The sequence below is a fragment of the Pangasianodon hypophthalmus genome, chromosome 22, assembly GCF_027358585.1.
Source record: "Pangasianodon hypophthalmus isolate fPanHyp1 chromosome 22, fPanHyp1.pri, whole genome shotgun sequence".
Lineage (NCBI taxonomy): Eukaryota > Metazoa > Chordata > Actinopteri > Siluriformes > Pangasiidae > Pangasianodon > Pangasianodon hypophthalmus.
The window spans coordinates 5,285,719-5,305,683 of record NC_069731.1 but is presented as its reverse complement, the minus strand read 5'-3'; the positions used below and the strand labels follow the sequence as shown (position 1 = coordinate 5,305,683).

Genomic DNA, 19,965 nt, shown 5'->3' with positions numbered 1-19,965 from the left:
CACGATTCTTGAAGGCTCAACTACTATGCACGATATGTATCATGATATAGAGGTTTGCCAACAATTTCAATTAAAAAACTGTTCATGACACTATATTTAATGTCTACAAAAAATATTAGTTTTTGCAGAAATAAAAATGCAACTTTTTTAAAATAAAAAAATAACCCTGAAAAGAAGAAAAACATCATTTACAATTTAAAAAATTAACAAAATTTTAACATCACATCCACTGCTTAAATTTGTCCATTTTTAAATTAAATAAACAAACAAAAAAAAAAAGATATCACAATTTCCATGATACCTCAGAAAAGCATACAGTGGCATAATTTATCATGCTATCGATATTATTATCGTCGTACTGCCCAGCCCTAGTCTCAATAATTCGTAGTGTTAATGCAGATTTTTAATACGCCATCTAGTGGTGATATGTCGGCCCAAGAAATTTTGTTTCAGCACATTTTAATCAAGAAATGTTTTTTTAAATACACACATAAAATCACAACAAACATTTTTCTGTTTGCGCACAACTAAAAGTGTTCATATGTGTCCATTATGGCACGTGTTTCTTTGTAGACAGATTCCTAAATGCATCGTAACACAAATTCCACACTGAGGCTGGTGGGGAACCTGGAGCTTGAAGGATGAAGAGCCATATTTTAGTTACATGCTGATAACATAACACAAGACAAACCAGACTAACAGACGAACACAACTTTGTCAGGAAAAACTTGTAAAAAGAACAGGGGAAAAAAAAACTTGTCACAGTCTTATAAAAAATTCTGCTCATAAAGTGCTCTTCAGAAAAAAGTCAACACAAGAAAGCTGCAACTAGTGGCATCAGCTCTGAGTCATTAAAGTTCAGTAAATAACAACAGCTAGAATCAGTAATGGACAGAACAGTGACAGATTAGATGGTAACCTTTCGCCACCAGCTTACACTCATATACAGTTAACCAGCTTCTCCCGTTCCTTTATCTGATGAGCCACAGCCTTGTCCATAGCCCTCAGAAAGCGCTCGACCGTCATCATAGACATCTGGAAACACAGAATAGAGTATCAGAGTTGGTTTAGCAAGACAGGAACCTAGTAAATGCGATTACATTAGCGCTGATTGTGAAACAACATACCTTCGCGTAAAGCGCATGTGCCAAAAAGGGAATTTTCCTCAAAGTGCGTCCACTAAGGCCTACACTCTTCCTGTTAGGGAGGAAAAGAAGCAAATGAAAATGACATCTCAAAATTGACATGATCTCATTTATTTATTTCTGTCGAAAACCATACTTTCCAGCCCATAAATCACATTTCTTTCTTTCAGGCAGACACAACAATTTAAAAGAAACCAGATAACTTAGGCTAATGCAAAAATGATCCATGTTGCTTCACTGTATCTCAATTCAAAATTAAAATCTAAATCTAAGGAATCCAAACCAAATCCATAAACTAAGACAATAAGAACAGCCATTCAATTAGGACAAAAGTAATGGCACCACATAAAAGGAGGAAGTGTCTACGGTAGTCGAGGCACTGCAGTGACACAGCTGCATTACTGGAAGATTTTGGATTTAGTGATCATTTCTCTGTGAGCTTTTATGAATGTGTGTGTGTCACTAAATAAAAATCAGTAGTGCCATGAACGTGCTTGGTAATTTACGGCTGATTTAGTTCAGTTTGACCTACAAAAACTTACACACAATGTTACTAGAAAAAATGTACCAGAAAATGATATATTTAAAAAAAAAAAAATCTTTCTATCCACACAATGTGCATGCAGCCTGAGCCACACAGCTATGCTCAGTTTGTAAAGAGTGAACAAAACACAGCACAATCTAATGAACTGATCTTCTATATCAGATATGCTGGAGCTGGAATCATGTGACAATCAGGGACCTATTACAGGATGATACACATCTACGGTTTCCCCTCAGTCAACACTACAACCTGGAAAAAACCCAAGACCCAATAAAATTGTGTGAAGACTCACTCTGCGATTTTCTGCAGATGCAGACTGAGCTCGGTCACTTCGCTCTCGATATAGTCCAGCGTATTGAGCTCTTCGAGGTTCAGCAGCTGCTGCCGTGGGTAAATGATCTGCCGCTGAATGAAAAAAATAATATCAGATACTGATATAATAGAAAAGCTATTACAGTGCCTTCCTTTAGGCAAGTCGTGTACAACTTCACACTGTAAATTTGAACCACACACCTTCATGAGCTCCTCCAGACAGGACAGATAGATGTTGAAGATGGCTTGGGCGCTTGGCAGGCCGATATACTGCTTTATATCTGCTCGGTCCACGAAGGCCAGGTCGATCTTCTCTGTTACGTTTGAGGTAGTGAGGATCACCACGTTCGGATGTCTGCAAATCACAAGAGACAATTATGCACATTATACACATTTCCTGTGTATCACTGTCTCTCTGTATCTCTATCTCTTTCCCCGTCTCTTTCTCTCTCTTTCTCTGTGTCTCTTTCTCTCGCTGCATTTCTCTCTCTCTTTAGCTATCTTCATCTGTCTGTCTGTCTGTCTCTCTCTCACACACACACACACACACACACACTTTATTCCAACCGTTTGATCTGGTCCAGCTGTGTAAGGACAGAGTTGACCACTCGGATGGCATCTGAAGGTTCGGTTCCAGCCTGAGAGGCATTTCTCGCTGCTGTTAGACTCTCCACCTGCATATAAACATCACAGCTGTCAACCACATCTCTTAAAGTTGCAACATTTTCAAGAAAACCTAAACTAATAATGGTACTAATCAATTACACAACATATCTTGAAAAACAAAACTTATCTTGAAAATATCATCAGCAGACGTTTTAGACTTTATATAACATTTTCATATTTGATTCACTGGATTATTTATTGACATTATTTATTACATTGAAAGAAGCGAGACTTGTGTATACTACTCCTTCAATTAACCTCAGCAAGTCCTCAACAATGTAGGGAAAAAGAAAGGAGAGAAAAAAAATAAATAAATAAAATAACACTTAACAGGTGCAAACATGTGCAGGTTTCCTGCCAAATATTTATTAGCACGATAACTGACAGGGAGATAATCATCTAGTCAATCATGTCTAGTCTTAAAATTACCAGTGCCAAGTTTACCTCATCAATAAGGACAAAAACAAGGGCTTCTTTCTCATCTATCAGCTCCTGAATCTTCTGAAACATCTTTGTGACGAGTTTCCCGCTCTATAAACACCAAGCAAGCTGTTTATGATTTTATTAATTTCTGTACATTTTGTATTATTAACCAGAGTTTAATTATACCTCTGAAAACCATTTTGAGAACAAACTGTGGCTGTTGATTTCTACAAATTGTCCATAGGAATATCTGTGGAAAACGGAAAAACACATTGAATCAAAGACCAAACAGGTGAGGTGGGTTTTTATATTAGTGCTCCAGTAAATCTCCCGACCTTCCTGAGAGTCTGATGGAGAGTTTCTGTGCCATCGCTTTACACAGCGACGTCTTTCCCGTGCCCGGAGGTCCTGCAGGATTCAAAGCAATCATTCAGCCAACAAAATACATCTGTCTGCAAATCTATCCATCTTCCTATTTATACATCATTCTGCCTGTCTATTTCTCTCTATCCATCAACCTGTGTCCAAATACAGATTGCAATCTTCCTCTATTGTTCCATCTGTGTGTCTGTCTGTCTATCTATCCATCCATCCATCCACCCACTCAGATTGCTTGAAATCTGTATCTATCTAGCCATCTCTTCGTCTATTTCCCCTGTCTATCCATAAACTGTTATATCTTTATCTCTTAGTCTTTCTGTCCATCCGTGTATAGCCAGCCTCTCTACCCAATCATCTCTCTATATCCCTCTGTCTCTCTACTCATCCATTTATATATCTTTTATGTATGTCTATCTATCAATTGCAATCTGTCAATCCATTGCTGTATCCCTCAATCTGTGGTCAGTTTTCTGTCCATTCATCCCTCAACTGCTCTGTCTAATCTATCTTTTCCTACTTCTATCCATCTATCCATATGACTCTCTCAATTCCTCTCTTGCACCATCAATATATACCTATCTTTCTATCTGTCCATCTATAGTGCTACCCATCCATCTTTCTCTTTATCCATCATCTATCCATTTATTCCTATTTCAGTCCATCTTTCCATAGTCAGCTTTCTGTTTGTCCATCTATCCCTCAGTTGCTCAATCCATCTATCCATATGGCTCACTCAATTCCTCTATTCCTCTATCAGTCTACTTATCTTTCTATCTGTTCATCTTGCGCTTTTCCCATCCATTTATTTATGCATATAATTAAACTGTCCATCTACCCCTTTACTGCTCCATTTGATCTGTTCATTTATCGGTATCCATCTATAAACTGCCAGTTGTCTTTCACTCTATCCATCTATCTGTCCAGTCATTGCTTTATTGCTCTATCTGTATCCACCCAGCTTTTGCTCTACATGTGTTTAACCATTCTTCTGTCCACCCTTCACTCTATCTACATGTCTGTCTGTTTCTATCTGTATCTAAGAATCAAGAATAGTCCAGCTGTCTATCTTTCTATCTATATATACCTCTCTATCCATCAATCCCTCCTTATATCTATCAATTTCACATACAAGATGATGAACAAAAAGCCAGCAGCATGTCCTGATTCGCTCAACGCTAGCAAACGTCCTAATGGAAGATTCCCTACTTAGCCAGATGTTCACACGCTAGAAGCCCTGAAGAGATATTAATAGTTGAAATGATTCATTCATCCTTACCATGAAGCAACACAACACGATTCCAGGCAACCAGATTGCTGTCAACGTTTTTGTCAGAGAAGAAGATTGCTGTCGAAACATAATCCAAGAGCTGGAGGGCAAAGTAAGAAAAACATACACTATTACACTGGGTGATTGTTTTAAGATGGTTTTGGTGAAAGTTGTTTCCAAAAGGAGCAGTTTCGTACTTGCGTTTTGATTCCTTCCTCATAAACCAGGCTCTCCCAGACCCCATGAAACTCAGCTGTAAATAAAAACAATTTTCTTGATAGACTGTATTTTTATTAAAACATGCTCACTGTGATATTTTTGCCATACTGCCTACTGCTGATTTCTTCTAACAAAAGAATATATTACCCTGAGGATGAAAGCAAGTATTTTGGATAAATTGTAAAAGCCACAGAGATTCCAAAAACATGAGCTGAATGAGAACTACACAGCTCCTGGATGAGTTCCTATTCCCCCCCATAGTTCTTGTTTCACAAAAAAGTTACTACTCAGGAACTAAAATGAATGTGGAAGTGGATTCAAGCTTCTGTTTCCTGTCTCAATCCTGCTCCAGGAGATTAAACTGGGTATATAAGAGCAAGGAAATAAATTAAAGCTAAAGGAGCAGGGCTGAGGAACTGCTGTGCAGCCTGACCTGCTGGCAGGAGCCAGTGATTGGCTGCAGATAGCTCCTCCTCCTCTTCCAGGTTGAGCGTGCTCGGTCCGTCGTCGTTGAGAGAGTAGATGTGAACGCACAGATTGCTCATCTTCAAATCGAGAGGCTATGAATGGAAAAGAGCATACTATTACAAAAAATATAGACAGACAAATACAAGATCTATGCTAAAACCTTGTGAAAAATAGTGCAGTGTAAATAATAATTGTGAGGTGTTACTATGGAGGCAATAACCTATTAATGTAAACCTGTGGTTTGAAGTACAACCAGAATGACTGTCATACCCTCAGACCAATCAGATAAGAGTTTCTGTCAAAACTTTAGAGTAACATTGGAAAAACCTAAATATCCAGTTTGCATTTACTTTCTGAAGATGACAGACATCCTATAATCACCTTTACTCCAAGCCTTTGCCTTTAAATTAATTTTAAATACAAGTTTTCCTTTTTTTCCAATTCCAAAGCCACGAGGAACGCCCATTTTTGCCCTCAACTGTAAATCATTACAATATTGAATTGCGATACTGTAATAAATGTAATCAAATAAGCTTATAATATCAAATTGAGGTGTATCGCTTTCTTGGACAGTCAATATTTCCCCACTTCTGACACAGAATTTTGGCTAATTATTAAACGCATTGGTAAAAACATGGATACAAACAGTGGTCTTTACAACTGCCACAATAAAACAGACAACAATGAATTAGAAGGAACATTATGTTGTGTAAGTCTCACACATCTGCCACATTGGCAAGTGAAAAAAATTAAAAAAATCTATAAAGAATTAGAGCTAATTTCCTGCCTGTGCATCGACGTCCACCACGGCGACAGACTCAACATTTTTAGTCAGGAAGTCATCATCAAACTCCGTCCACTTGAAGGAGCCCATTACAAGACTGTGTCGGTCGAGCAGAGCCAAAACGTGCGTCCTTACTTCAGCCCGTCTAGCCGTGCTGCAGGTATTAAATTAAAGCCATTCACAGTAACAAAAACAGAAATTTCATATTTAATTTATTTCATATTCATACATATAATCATTATAATATACACTATATGGACAAAAGTTTGTGGACACCTGATCATCATACCCATATGTGCTTGTTAAACATGCGATTCCAGATTTAGTCTTTGCTGTTAGTGAGCATTAGTGATGTCAGGCACTGATGTTGGGTGAGGAGGTCTGGGGTGCAGTCGGTGTTCCAGTTCATCCCAAAGGTGTTCAGTGGGGTTGAGGTCAGGACTCTGTGCAGGACACTCGAGTTCTTCCACTCCAACCTTGGCACACCATGTCTTCATGGAGCTCGCATTGTGCACAGGGGCATTGTCATGCTGGAACATGTTTGGGTCTCTTAGTTCCATGGAAGGGAAATTGTAATGCTACAGCATACAAAGACATTTTATACAATTGTGCGCTTCCAACTTTGTGGCAACAGTTTGGGGAAGAACCACATATGGGTGTGAAGCTCAAGTGTCCACAAACATTTGGCCATGTAGTGTTTATTATACAATGTATATTTTTATTGCACAGGCCTATTCCACATTAACGCAGACAAAATAGTTATACTGAACTCAGACTGTCATGAACAGTTAAAGGTGTCTTCAGCAACAAATGCACTTACTTCAACATAAATAAAGGAATTTTTGTGATTACATTAGTAAAGTCACTGAAACATTTACATTTGAATTAGTACCTCTGAGACTTGACAAGAACCTCGATGTGAACTTCAACTCGGTCAGCAACGCCGTCCTCACAGGACTGCTGATGGCGAATCCAACCAACCTCCATTTTCTCCCCATTCATCCTTTAAATGGTAGGAAGAACTTCAGTGCCCAAAAAAGAGCAGTGGAAAATTATTTAAATATCGAACTATGTGACTAAATAATAATAATAATAATAATAATAATAATAATAATACACACCGCAGGGGCTGAGCTGTCATTTATGATTGATTTGTCATGGAATTGCTTGAGATACAGTTGGGGTCATAAGTTTACATACCTTGCAGAATCTGCAAAATGTACTGCCCTGAATAAGTTATTTCACATAACACATGTTTACATATAGTCCAAAAGGCACAATAATAATTGAATTTACACAAATGAACCAGTTCAAAAGTTTCCACACGCTTGATTCTTAATACTGTGTGTTACCTGGATGATCAACGACTGATTTTATGTTTTGTGAGTCCCTGAGCGGTTAAAGTGACCACTGTCCTTCAGAAAAATCCTCCAGGTCCTGCACATTATTTGCTTTTCCAGCATCTTCTGCACATTTGACCTCTTTCCAACACGGCTATATGATGTTGAGATCCATCTTTTCACACTGAGGACAACTGAGGGACTCGTACACAACTATTACAAAAGGTGCAAACATTCACTGATGCTCAAGAAGTCGACACGAGGCATTAAGAGCTGGAGGGGTGTAAATTTCTTAACAGGATTATGGGTGTAAATTGTTATTATTTTGTTTATCCATCATCTATCCATTTATTCCTATTTCAGTCCATCTTTCTATAGTCAGTTTTTTTTGAAGATCTTATCTTCATGTTTTCATTATTTACATGTTTCCCAGAAGACAAAATAACAGTAAACTTATGACTCCAACTGTAAACAGTGATTGAGATAAAGAACTGGATTTTAAAGATAATAACAAGTGCCTCCATCATGTGTCAAGTTAATATGAATATGTAATAATGTCAAGTCAGTATGCCTTAATTACTATTTAATGATATATAATGCCAAGTATTTCTCACTAATTCTCATTTATTACAGTGCATTTCTCAAAGTGAGGAGCAGCAAAGCCAGATAATAAACAACACCAACTATTTAAACTATTTACCAGATATAGAGAAGAGCACAAATGTGTAATTAAATGATATTAAGTATAATTAATAAACAGTGTCATCTCTGTATCAGCCACATTACTGATATTTCACTGTTTCAGAAACAAGACTTAACAAACCAGTCCTAAAGTTTAATAAACACCGACAATGAGTTTTACTCCGTCACTCAGTTGACAAAACAGAAGCTAACATTGATAAAAAATAATAGTTTAATACCGTCAAATTATTTGTAAACAGCTTTTTTTTTAAGAAGGCTAGCTAACTTACCTCACGCGCAGCTAACCAGTTAAACCATAACCCACTGTCACCAAAAATCCCGCGCAAATATTGACCCGGAAGAGAACTCCGCCCCAACCGGAAGTAATTACTAGCAGCTCTAGTTGTTGTTATTGTTGTTGCTGCTAGTCGTTAAGAAAGACATTTGGTTGGGTTTTATTATTATTTTTAGTATTATTATTCTTAACCGAGATTTATTAAGACACACAACATGGGAAAGAAACACAAAAAATACAAACCGGAATGGAGAACAGTGGACGGAGGTGAGTGTGTAGCTCGTGCGCGTAGCTAGCTTGGTTTATTCATTCTAGCTTTAGCTGAGCTAACAGCGGTTTAAAAAAATACATTAAGCCGAGGTTTATAGCATAATTATTAAATATAAATATATGATGTGTTATGTTTTCTGAAAGAGGTTTGAATTGTTATGTAAATATCACGGTAGCTATACCGCAACAGGCTTTCATTTAAAGTTTCATTCTAATATCACATATCCTGTAACAAGCTGTATCCCAAACTGCCTCTTATTGCAGCTATAATGCACTACATGGAGCAAAGAAACCCTTATTTTGCACACTATTAAGTGCACTAATGTAGAGAGTATGGGGCATTTAGGATTCTAGTAGATACTGTGTATTGGATTTGTCAGTGATCTTGTACAAAAATCTTTTAAAGGTGCAATAGTCGATTTTGTTTATTCCTTATTTGTATGAATAACCATGATAATATGTAGAACATGATTTAAAAAAAAACAATGCATTAAGCCGTGGCCTTAGCAAAAGTGTATTAAGTAGCTGAGAAAACCCGTTAGAAAACTGGCTTCCGGTCCGGAATGCTTGTTTGTGTTTGGATCCAAATCTTTTTAGTCATTTTATAGACACTCTACGGACCACTGTAGCTCCATGGGGCGGAGCTTCCGAATATGGGCGGGGAAAATATCAAATGTCGAGCCCACCTAACCATATTGGGGAAAAAAGACTAATCTCACCTAATGCACCTTTAAACTGTGACCATCACTAATAGAAGCTGCCAAATTCTGATACTCATAGAGAGTGTTTCAGTTGTTTTTATTTACTGTGCTATATTCTCTTCTGGGAATCTGTAATACTTACACAAGGAACCCTATTACTTAAAGTTCTCAGTATAGACAATATACAGTGCGTCACCATGTTCTTGAAAAAGTTTCCATCCCGTGTGGTTTCTAGAAAATATAAATCCATCCCACAATTTATCGACAAATAATTCAGGCCAGCATGGTGACACAGCGAGTAGTGTTGCTGTCTCACAGCTCCAGGGTTCCCAGTTCGATCCTGAGCTTAGATTACTGTTTGCGTGGAATTTTGCATGTTCTCCTTGTGTCCACGTGGGTTTCCTCCAGGTTCTCTGGTTTCCTCCCAAAAACATGCCAGTGGGAGGATCGACTGCACTAAATTGCCCCTAAAGTGTGTGCATGGTGCCCTGTGATGGAATGCCGTCCTATTCACGGTGTATCTTCACATCGCATCCAGGTTCTGGATCCACTCCGATCCTGATATAGATAAAACAACGACTAAAGATGAATGAATTGATGAAAAAAATTCAGGAAGTTAAAAATTAAATGTGCGTGCATCCGATAAACATGACAAAAAGACAATATAATAAACAAGAGGATCCAAATGATTCATTTTGTCTTAAGGGTGGGCAAACTTTCGCACTTAATTGTATTTCCATTTCATTAGAGGGCTTGCCAAATAGTAGTTCTGCATTTTTAAAAAATGTGAGTTCAATGATTTTATTATAAGATTTATTTTAATGCCTATACAATTACCCAGGAAGGTTTGAAAATTAAACTTTTGGCACCAAAATATTATAATATAAAAATGTCTAGTCAGCTACTTGTAAAGAAGAAGTGCAATTGTACAATAAAGTGCACTGCATTGTACATCTCATGCAAATATTGGTCTTTTATTATAAATGATCTGTTCTATGATCTTTCCTTTTATTGAAGCAGTCAATTAGACCTGTTAATTCTTTTTTTTTTTTTTTTTTTGGACACCCAGATTATGAGGACCAGCCCTTGGATAAGCCGCTAAAGTTGGTGTTGAAGGTCGGGGGCAGCGAGGTCACTGAACTCTCTGGCTCAGGACACGACTCGAGTTATTACGATGATCGCTCTGACCACGAACGGGAGCGCCACAAGGAAAAGAAAAAGAAGAAGAAGAAGAAATCCGAAAAGGAGAAGGACAAGCACTTGGATGATGAAGAAAGGAGAAGAAGAAAGGTTAGTAAAGGAGTAGGCTTGTCATCTGTCCACATGTATGCAGTATAAACTTTGTAAATCTGCAGGGAATTTTTAGTTTGGTTTTGCCAATGAAATCATCTACACACAACTTTACTAAACAGTTGAAGAATGAGACCCGTTGTTGCTTTGATTTACATCTTAGGAGGAGAAGAAGAAAAAACGTGAAAGAGAGCAGCTGGAAAACACAGCCAGTGCCCCGGTGGAGCCCTTCACCCTGACTAAGCCTGTAGAGGTAACGTCACTAAGCTGCTTCTTATGTCTCAACAGACACAGTGCTAAAGTTCACACAAATATTGACCAAGTGTGATGGTTTTGGGATGCTCCTTGAAGGTGAAAGTGACGTTTTTGTGCTGTGCTGCAGGTGGTGGTGGAGGAGAGGAAGAGGAAGAGGGAGAAGTTTGAGGTTGAGATTGATGAGTTCCACCCCAGCGTGAAATTAGAGCCAGAGACGCAGGCTGACCGGCCTGTCAGAGCCTGCCGCACTCAGCAAGGTGGCCTTTTAATGTATTCAGTATCCCTGAAACACAGCGAACAGCCAAAGCTCAATCCACATTGTGTGTGTGTGTGTGTGTGTGTGTGTGTGTGTGTGTGTGTGTGTGTGTGTGTGAAATACTTAAAGCATCTTTCTCACTGTATATATAGAACTGTTATGAAAATGTCCTTGTGAAACAAGCAGACTTTTCTTAGTCTTAGTAGTACTTCTTTAGTCCTTGTTCCTATACTAGATGTTATTCAGACAAGAACTCCATTCACATGGCTTTGAGAATGTCTCTATGTTCGTTACTATTGGGTTGAAAATAGGTTTGAACTGAACCCTGCTTTCTGTACAGTTGTTATATTGCGAGAGTGTATTAGGTTCTCACCCAGTCTCACTCTGCCCTCTAGTGGAGAATGAGCTACTTTAAAGGAGAGGTTTGGAGATCGTTACCAGCCATTGTGTTAATATGTATAATGCACCTCTATCTTGTTCCAGAAAATGAGAGCACGCCTCGCCAGCAGCTCCTCGAGCACTTCCTGCGTCTTCTACAGAGGTCTGATCACATGATGCATGTTGCACCAAGTCTTTTCTGTCTCATCCTGTCTCCATGTATACGCTGTCATAGCATTCCTGTCTCAAATCAGCACATAGTCACATTAAAGATACAATCAGAGAGGAAAGAAAAGTTTGCTCTCTCTCTACCCAGTATTGTGAGTGCTGTCTGAGCCAGAAAAAAAACTTTCTTAAAGTACTTATCCAGTGCTTTTCCTTTGGTGGTGTGTGTGTCTCTTCAGGAAAGACCCTCATGGGTTTTTTGCCTCCCCTGTGACGGACGCCATCGCACCAGGCTACTCCATGATCATCAAACATCCTATGGACTTCAGCACCATGAAGGACAAAATCGCCATGAATGAGTACAAAACAGTCACAGAGTTTAAGGTATATGGTGGATTCTTCTGATGTATCTAGTGAGGTCTGATACCTCACTATATTTTTAGTTTTTGGTGTAATAAACATGTAGTAAGAGAAAAAGGTATATAGACAGGTACTTAAGTTCATAGATGGATATATAAGGTCATAGACAGGTTCATAGAAAGGTACATGGACTCATAGACAGGACAATAGAGAGGGCCCTGGACAAGCGATGGGGTTGTGGAGAGGTCTACGGAGAGGACCACAGGAAGGTCCTTGGACGGGCCAGTGGAGAGCTCCAAAGAAAGGTTTAAAGAGCGGTACTATGATTCATAGCCAGGTTCATCCAGGTTTATCAGTTATTAGATTGGTACACTTAATAAACATGTGTGGACACCGGACATTTCACACTTGTTAAAGATGTTTAAATGTTGCTAACTGTGCTGATATTGTGTTGCAGAAGTGCCTTCATGTACATTACATCTCACTGTATGCAATTTATTTTAAATGGAATCTTTGCTTCTCCTGTCTTTCTGATATTTAGGCAGACTTCAAGCTGATGTGTGACAATGCCATGGTGTATAATAGACCTGAGACAGTCTACTATAAAGCTGCTAAGAAGCTTCTTCACACAGGCTTCAAGATGATGAGCAAAGTAACACACTGCCTATTTGTATTCTGATGTTCTGTTTTAATTCTCCATCATAACCATTTTTCCACTTTCATGCACCCTAATATTAAAATGCGCTTCTAACGCTTAGTATTTCAGCTAATATGATTAACATCACTGCGCTTGCTATGCACATGCATGATAGGCTTGCATGCTTCCATATTTATTATTTTTTATCCCATGCCGGAGCCCCTTCCATTGCATGCCATCGGCTTTCACGTTCCCACACTCCCATGGTCATGGCCCGCTAAGGCCTCATGATGGAGGAGTAAACACATGGCTGCGCGGCTCTTTCTCTGCTCTGTTTGCAGGAGCGGCTGTTAGCTCTGAAGCGCAGCATGTCTTTCATGCACGACATGGATTTCTCTCAGCAGGCCGCCATTCTGGGCGACGAGGACGTGGCCGGTGAGGAACCTGTACCAGAAGTTGCCCATTTCCACACAGAGTCTGCCAAAAAATCCAAAAAGCAGCCGGTTAAAGAGCCCATGATAAGGTAAAACCCAGAGTTTTAAGAAAGGATGCTATGAATCCTGCTACACTTACTGCTTATAAAGTTATGGGAATGACTGATTGTCACTGAGCTCATAGTGTATAGAGTGTGTTTAATTGCACTGTCATTGCAAAAGAAACTTCCAATGGAATGCAAGTGAATTAAAATTGCTTCTTTTGAGCTGGAACTGATGCAAATTATTATAATGCTATTTTACAGATATGGGGGGGAAATGAGATTTTAGAGAACATAATGTTGTTTAAAACATGTATATGGTGAGTGTTGTGAGATTTAGGCATGTCTGTATGGAAAACTGTATTTTCGTAGTAGAAAACTCTATAGTTTCTGAGCCAGCTTCACACATTAAACATTTCTTCAATGATTGACATTTACAGTAAGGGCGAAATTATGTAAATTTAATTATACCACAGCTCTGTTGAATTCTCGTTTCTGATTGGTGTTGAGTAATTTTCTACAACAACAGCTCTGACAGTATGCTGCAAGACAAATCACAGGTTTATGTTAATGCACTTGTTCTAATATGCTATTGTTTCTCTAGTAATAGCTGATTTATAGAGACTTGTATAGCCAAAATGCCACTTAATCTAAGGCTAATAATAAAGAGATAAAATAGAGTTGTTATTGAACAAAGGAAAAAAACTTATAGTTGTTGATCTGGTAAAGTTTTCTCTAAGGAGTCTCCAGTGTCAGTGCTTTGTAATGGTTAAAAAAAAAACAAGCTGTGCTTTTGTTTTATTAACATCAAGTGAGACGAAAGAGAGGCTGGTGAGGAAACGACTGTTTATCGCTGCTATAACGTAATAACTAGCTTGTCTCATGGATGTCCCACATCATTAAATGTCACTATAAATTGATAAAAAGTGTGGTGTGTCATTCATTAATAAAAAAAAATTGTAGTCATTGGCAAATTGCTGTGGTATAAGAGGAATAAAAATACTTCAGGAGATGCTGTTATTAGAAAATAATCAACAGTAACTCCTCTTCAGGAGAACTGAGTAAGTGTTACATTTTTTAAATTCTTCCCTCAGTGATCTGTACGAGCCGGAGGGGAACGCGTGTAGCCTGACAGACAGCACAGCTGAGGAACATGTCCTGGCACTGGTGGAGCATGCAGCTGATGAGGCCCGGGATCGCATCAACCGCTACATGCCAAACTCGAAGGTATGTGATGTCTATAAAAAACAGTTCAGAAAGGCAAATTGCTAGTGTGCTTCCTGATGAGTTTTCCTTGTGTTTCTCTTATTCAGATAGGATACATTAAGAAGGAAGCAGATGGAGCTCTGATTTATACTGTAGTTAATCAGGATCCAGAGGCAGAAGGTACACATCACCATAGACAAACACAAACACACAGTTGTGTCTGGAAGGTTTGGCACCAGAAAACTGGATTTCTCTTTTTTCCATCAGCAAGCAGCCAAGTAGGAAAATTTCCACCTGCATGGTTTTGGTTAACATAACACGTGAAACACAGAATATAACATGTGCAACACAAAAACACAGAATAAAAATGAAAAAAAAATGTTTGTCAGAATCAACATTTTGCTGTTTTATTAAAAGAAAAAACAGCACAATGTTTTTAGAGCACAAATGCAGCACAAATGTACAAAAATAATTGTATTTATTTATTTATTGTTCAATTATATTGGGTGCAGCTTACAATGATCTGTTTATTTTGTCATATTTTTGTCAACAAGGAGTTGAAATTCAAGTCATTTTAATTTTGTATCAAATATTTTTAAGAAGTTTCTGTTTTGGTCAGTTCTTGTTTTTTGGATGTGCATTACATTGCTTGAATCCAACTATTCTTCCAATCCTAATCCTTCCTATTTCTAAAATGCATTATTTTACAGAAGAAGAGACCCATACTGTAGATTTGAGCTCTCTGTCCAATAAGCTCTTGCCTGGCCTTACAACATTGGGATTCAAAGATGACCGGAGACACAAGGGTAATTAGTCCAAAGCTCTCACCTTTATGCACACTGCTTATGTTTGCTACACGGTTCTGATTATTCTTTTTTCCCACCTGTCTGTGTTCAGTGACGTTTCTGAGTAGCGCTTACAACACTCAGACGCTGCAGAACAACTCCATCTACCCAGACCTGCTTCCTGAGGAGATGGATATGCTGTACTCAGCTTATGGAGACGAGACGGGGGTGCAATGTGCTCTTAGGTTTGCCATCAAAACTCACAATCTGTCATCTGCTATGAAGAGAAAACCCGTATATTCCCTTTATGGGTATTGTTTATGGTTATTCTGTGATGTATATATTTTCATTGGCCTGATTGCAATTTGATCATTTGCAAGACTTTTTACAATACACATGCTTCTCTACAGAATATGGGATATTACTCAATAATTAGTTTGGCACTATAAATAATTTGTAAATTACGGAGTGAATGAAAAAGCTGTACCATGGGCCCCGTGTTAAACGTGTGTAAGGACTCAATTAGGGTGAAATGTGGCTTTTTTTTGACGGTGAAATCTTTTCATGTCGTAATTCCCCGGGACTTTCTCATGTGACTCCCAACTTAAACACTTCACCTCACCTGATGTCACAAACTATTTTTCAACTTTGGATGCTCTGTTGTTACCAAAAATGGTGGCAGCCAACTGTGAAAGCCACCTCACAGATACATTCCAGGTCTGAGACAGATTTTAAAATCAGGACTGTAGCAAAGTCATCTAAACTACAGCAACACTAATGGTAGAAATACTTGACTGGACTAATAGGGGTCACTGAAATGTCATTTTAGAGGCAGTACAAGCATTTGGACTGATACCAAAGTGCAGGATATTTTCACTTTTATGAAACAGGGCATTGGATTAAAAAACAGTCTTGTGCACAAATGGAGTGCAAACATTATGTACATAAAAAATGCATGGTACAATAGTGCAAATAGGATAGCAATGTGATATAGTTACCACATATACCTATATAGGTGGTGAATAATAATAAGGCTTATTATTGATGCTGATCCTGCTGTTCTGTGTAGTTTGTATGTATAATGACTTGCACTGTAGTGTATATATTGTATTTTTCTAGTTAATGCTAACTCATCACTCCTGTCTTTCATTTGTCAAAGTAATGCATTTTATGTGGTTGTGTGAATGAAAATCCAGTATCTCTCTAAATGTGTGAGATTTAATTTGATATGTGCATGTTCAGCCTCCAGGAGTTTGTGAAGGACTGTGGCAGTTTTACCAAGAGGCTCGTCGATGATCTGTTAGATAAAATGACAGGCAGTGATCACTCCAAGGCCATCTTCCAAATCCGACAGGTACCTGGGAACATTTCTTACAGCAATAGTTTGGCCAAAATGTAGCCAACTAAAATTTTTGGTGTCTGAATATTCTTCTTTAGTTTTGCACTGGAGCAACAAGGCTAATGTAGCTAAACAAAAGCGAAAGTTACCGCTGCTAGTTTGTCGAAATCATTGCACGTCAAACTAAGTTGTGTGGATCAGTATCTCAGACAGACTTGCTAAAAGACTGTGGTTCCTGATGCCTGTAAGACTAAAAAAAAATTGACAAATAAAAGCCACAGAGCTTAAAACAGTAGTGGTAGCCATTTTGTGGAAGCCACCAAAAATTAATTTGATCCTACAGGATGTAGGATCCTTCCATGTAGTTTTCCTTACTCAACTGAACTATCACTACTCCTTAGGGAGCACTAGGTAATTCATACAACCATTGGTCACACCAAAAGACTTCAGTTGTTCTTTTTATCAGCAATTTTTTTTCACTGTCTACATTTGCTCTTACATGAATATGATACATATATTATGCATTGCTTTATCTGATATTTGTTTAAGACTAGGTTTGTCTAATGGCTTCTCTAGAATGTAAAAACATTCACTTGTGTGCCATGCAATGAAACCAAACCACTTCCTTCCTCAGCATACTGTTTGGTATCACTCTTCATCAGCTTCACATGCATGTAAGAGGTTATTGTACGTAAGAATTGATTCAGATGATGACATCACTCCGATATTATTTGCGTATTTAATTTTTATGCTGCTATTCTGAGTTAAGCGATTACTTTCAAGGCAAGTGTGCAATGATTCAGAAAAGCTTTTAGCACTTTCTCCAGTGCAAAACTAAAGAAGTCAATTTTGAACACCAAACGTGTTTTGCTGATCTACTGCATTTGGTGTAAAGGGGACGTTGTGATACAAATTGGCTAACTTTAATGAAATACTGATTTGCCTTTTCAGAAAAGAAACATGCCAGTGGACGAAGCCAAGTCTGCTTTATGTGATATGCAGGTAATGCAGTTTGCACAACGAAGAATGTGTTAATTAAGAGTGAGAGAGAGAAACAGAGTCTCCTGTGTAACTCCAGTGTTTTTTTATGGTGCCTATTAACTTTACATTCATTCAAAGGAGCACCAACATACAAACTGTTACACTGATGCAACAGCTATAGGACATTATAATTTGATCTAAGGCCTGACAGTAGTCCTTTATGTACATATTCTCTTCAATTCAATTTTTATTTGTGTAGCACTTTTAACAGTGGACATTGTCGCAAAGCAGCTTTACAGAAATAAATACATTCAGGATATAACTTGTAAATGTATGAATTTATCCCTAATGAGTAAGACAGAGGCGACGGTGGCAAGGAAAAACTGCCTGAGACAATATGAGGAAGAAACCTTGAGAGGAACCAGACTCAAAAGGGAACCCATCCTCATCTGGGTGACACCAGATAGTGCGATTATAAATAAATCCCTTCTGTAACTGTGTACTACATGGACAAATAGTGCAGTTGTGTCACCAGGAAATTCATTACAGTTTTCACATGAAGTCTGTTTTGTGAACCTATTCACTGTCCTCTGATGGAGACCTGAGTGCAAAACTGCTCGTAGCAACTGCAGCCCCAAAGCCACCACAGCAATCACATATCATATTCATATAATATGACTTATTTGCATATGCAGATTAGTTGCATGAAACATAATTTCTAATTTTAATAATAATGTCCTAATTTATGACAATATTAAGCCAATAAAATTCGAGGTTTTCAGTGGGTAACAACCACCAAAGATCAACACGGAAGGAAAAGAAATTGCTAATAAGATATTAAATATGCAAGTCAGCCAAGTTTTTAATCAGATTTATAAGGCAATTATATGTGGACAATTATCAAACTGTTTTTCTATATTCTATTGTTAAGACTAACCATGCTTGCTCACTTTGTGATCTCAGAGTGCAGATGAAGCCATGATGGACAGTGGATCAGTGCTGGACTTCATGAGTCTAAAGAATTACCCAGACATGACCCTGGACATGCTCAACCCTCTGGGTAAGTCTTTTCTTGTCTTATCATGTTTCAATGCACAAGGAACAACTGAGCAGCACTGACGCAGCGTTGAACACATTCTCTCATCATTTTTCCCACTTTATAGCAGGAAAACCTGTGAAGAAGGAGCCCGAGCATGAGGACAGCCACCAGCACTTTGACGACACGGCCAAGCTGCTGCAGGAATTCCAGGACGCAGCGGTGGACAGGGTCGGCTCCAGACCTTCGTCCAATCTCTCCTCTCTCTCCAATGCCTCAGAGAGAGACCAGCACCATTTAGGTAACGCATACCACACAGCACTGAAAAGAAAATATGACTCGGAAACAATTACAGCTTTGTCAAAGTGTGTTTATTGAGCAACTTCATCACATGAGTAAAGCTTGGAGGCAAAGAATTGAGATAATGGTATGTTTTTGTTTGGGTTTGAGAGAAGATAGAAAACAGTCACACAGTATAGGATCTGTATCTTTCCTCCTGGGGTGATACAATCTCAGTTCAGGATACACACCAAAAATGGCACAGACACCATGCATTCCTCACCGAGACTGTCAGGCACAGAGCCTGCTTCACTGAGACTGACAGGCACAGAGGCCACACCTCCTTTACAAGACTGACAGGCACAGACACCACTGGAACTGGAACAGAGGCGACGCCTCCTTCACTTGAATTAACAAGCACAGAGGCCAGACCTCATTCACCAAGACTGACAGGCAGATAGGCTACACCTCCTTGTTCATAGACCCTGATCACAAAGAGATTGTAAAATGGTGGCGTGTCTTTAGTCACAACATTTTTTGGGAAATGTGTGTATGTATGTAACCAAATCAAAACTCCTACATATGAAGCATGTCAGTGTGATTGTTACCTGTGGCATTGTAGTTGCTATTTAATCTGTGCTAAAGTGGTAAAATTACTTTCTCATTGAGCAGGAAGCTCACCTCACCTGGGTGTTGGAGACCAGGCGGAGATGGTTCACGACCCCTACGAATTTCTGCAGTCTCCAGAGCCGGACTCGGGCACCAGCTGACGTGTGCAGTGTTTCTCCGTGTAAATGGACTGACTCAGTGCTGTGTGATTATGTGCTTGTGTCTGTGAGCTTGTACAGATTAGCTGCTATGGATGTTTTTGTTTTTTTTTAAACAATAAATACTCCTCGTGAGTTTGTATTTGCATTATGTATTTACTTGGGTTTGTTTTCAAGCATATTTCAGCTTCGATGCTAAGGTAACAAGACAATGAGGAGTACTTGTAACTATCTGTAAGGCAATATTGTTTTCTAATAAT

General features: G+C 38.6%; 2 protein-coding genes across 5 annotated transcripts; one reads left to right on the top strand and one right to left on the bottom strand.

Annotated features, from left to right (window-relative positions):
• Window positions 1-442: 442 nt before the first annotated feature.
• trip13 (thyroid hormone receptor interactor 13) lies at window positions 443-8,625 on the bottom strand. 2 transcript variants are annotated; one of them, XM_026924631.3, is made up of 14 exons: window positions 8,521-8,625; window positions 7,102-7,212; window positions 6,213-6,363; window positions 5,391-5,517; window positions 4,936-4,991; window positions 4,748-4,838; window positions 3,426-3,498; window positions 3,277-3,340; window positions 3,112-3,198; window positions 2,569-2,675; window positions 2,203-2,356; window positions 1,982-2,094; window positions 1,128-1,197; window positions 443-1,035 (listed from the first exon to the last, which is right to left on the bottom strand). In XM_026924631.3, the coding sequence occupies exons 2-14, from the start codon at window positions 7,209-7,211 to the stop codon at window positions 940-942; spliced, it is 1,299 nt and encodes a 432-aa protein (XP_026780432.3). In that variant the 5' UTR covers window position 7,212; window positions 8,521-8,625; the 3' UTR covers window positions 443-939. The 2 variants fall into 2 exon arrangements, with proteins under 2 accessions (XP_026780432.3, XP_034154079.2); XM_034298188.2 differs by lacking the exon at window positions 8,521-8,625 and adding an exon at window positions 7,331-7,985.
• Window positions 8,589-19,853, top strand: brd9 (bromodomain containing 9). Of its 3 annotated transcripts, none has more exons than XM_026924938.3 (17): window positions 8,589-8,792; window positions 10,566-10,786; window positions 10,950-11,039; window positions 11,169-11,298; window positions 11,781-11,838; window positions 12,080-12,224; window positions 12,742-12,852; window positions 13,242-13,360; window positions 14,407-14,539; window positions 14,626-14,698; window positions 15,229-15,324; window positions 15,416-15,548; window positions 16,546-16,657; window positions 17,594-17,644; window positions 18,587-18,683; window positions 18,787-18,960; window positions 19,611-19,853. In XM_026924938.3, exons 1-17 carry the CDS (start codon window positions 8,741-8,743, stop codon window positions 19,706-19,708), a joined length of 1,893 nt encoding a protein of 630 aa, XP_026780739.3. In that variant the 5' UTR covers window positions 8,589-8,740; the 3' UTR covers window positions 19,709-19,853. The 3 variants fall into 3 exon arrangements, with proteins under 3 accessions (XP_026780739.3, XP_026780738.3, XP_026780737.3); XM_026924937.3 differs by having other exon boundaries at window positions 13,239-13,360; XM_026924936.3 differs by having other exon boundaries at window positions 13,179-13,360.
• The last annotated feature ends 112 nt before the right edge of the window (window positions 19,854-19,965 follow it).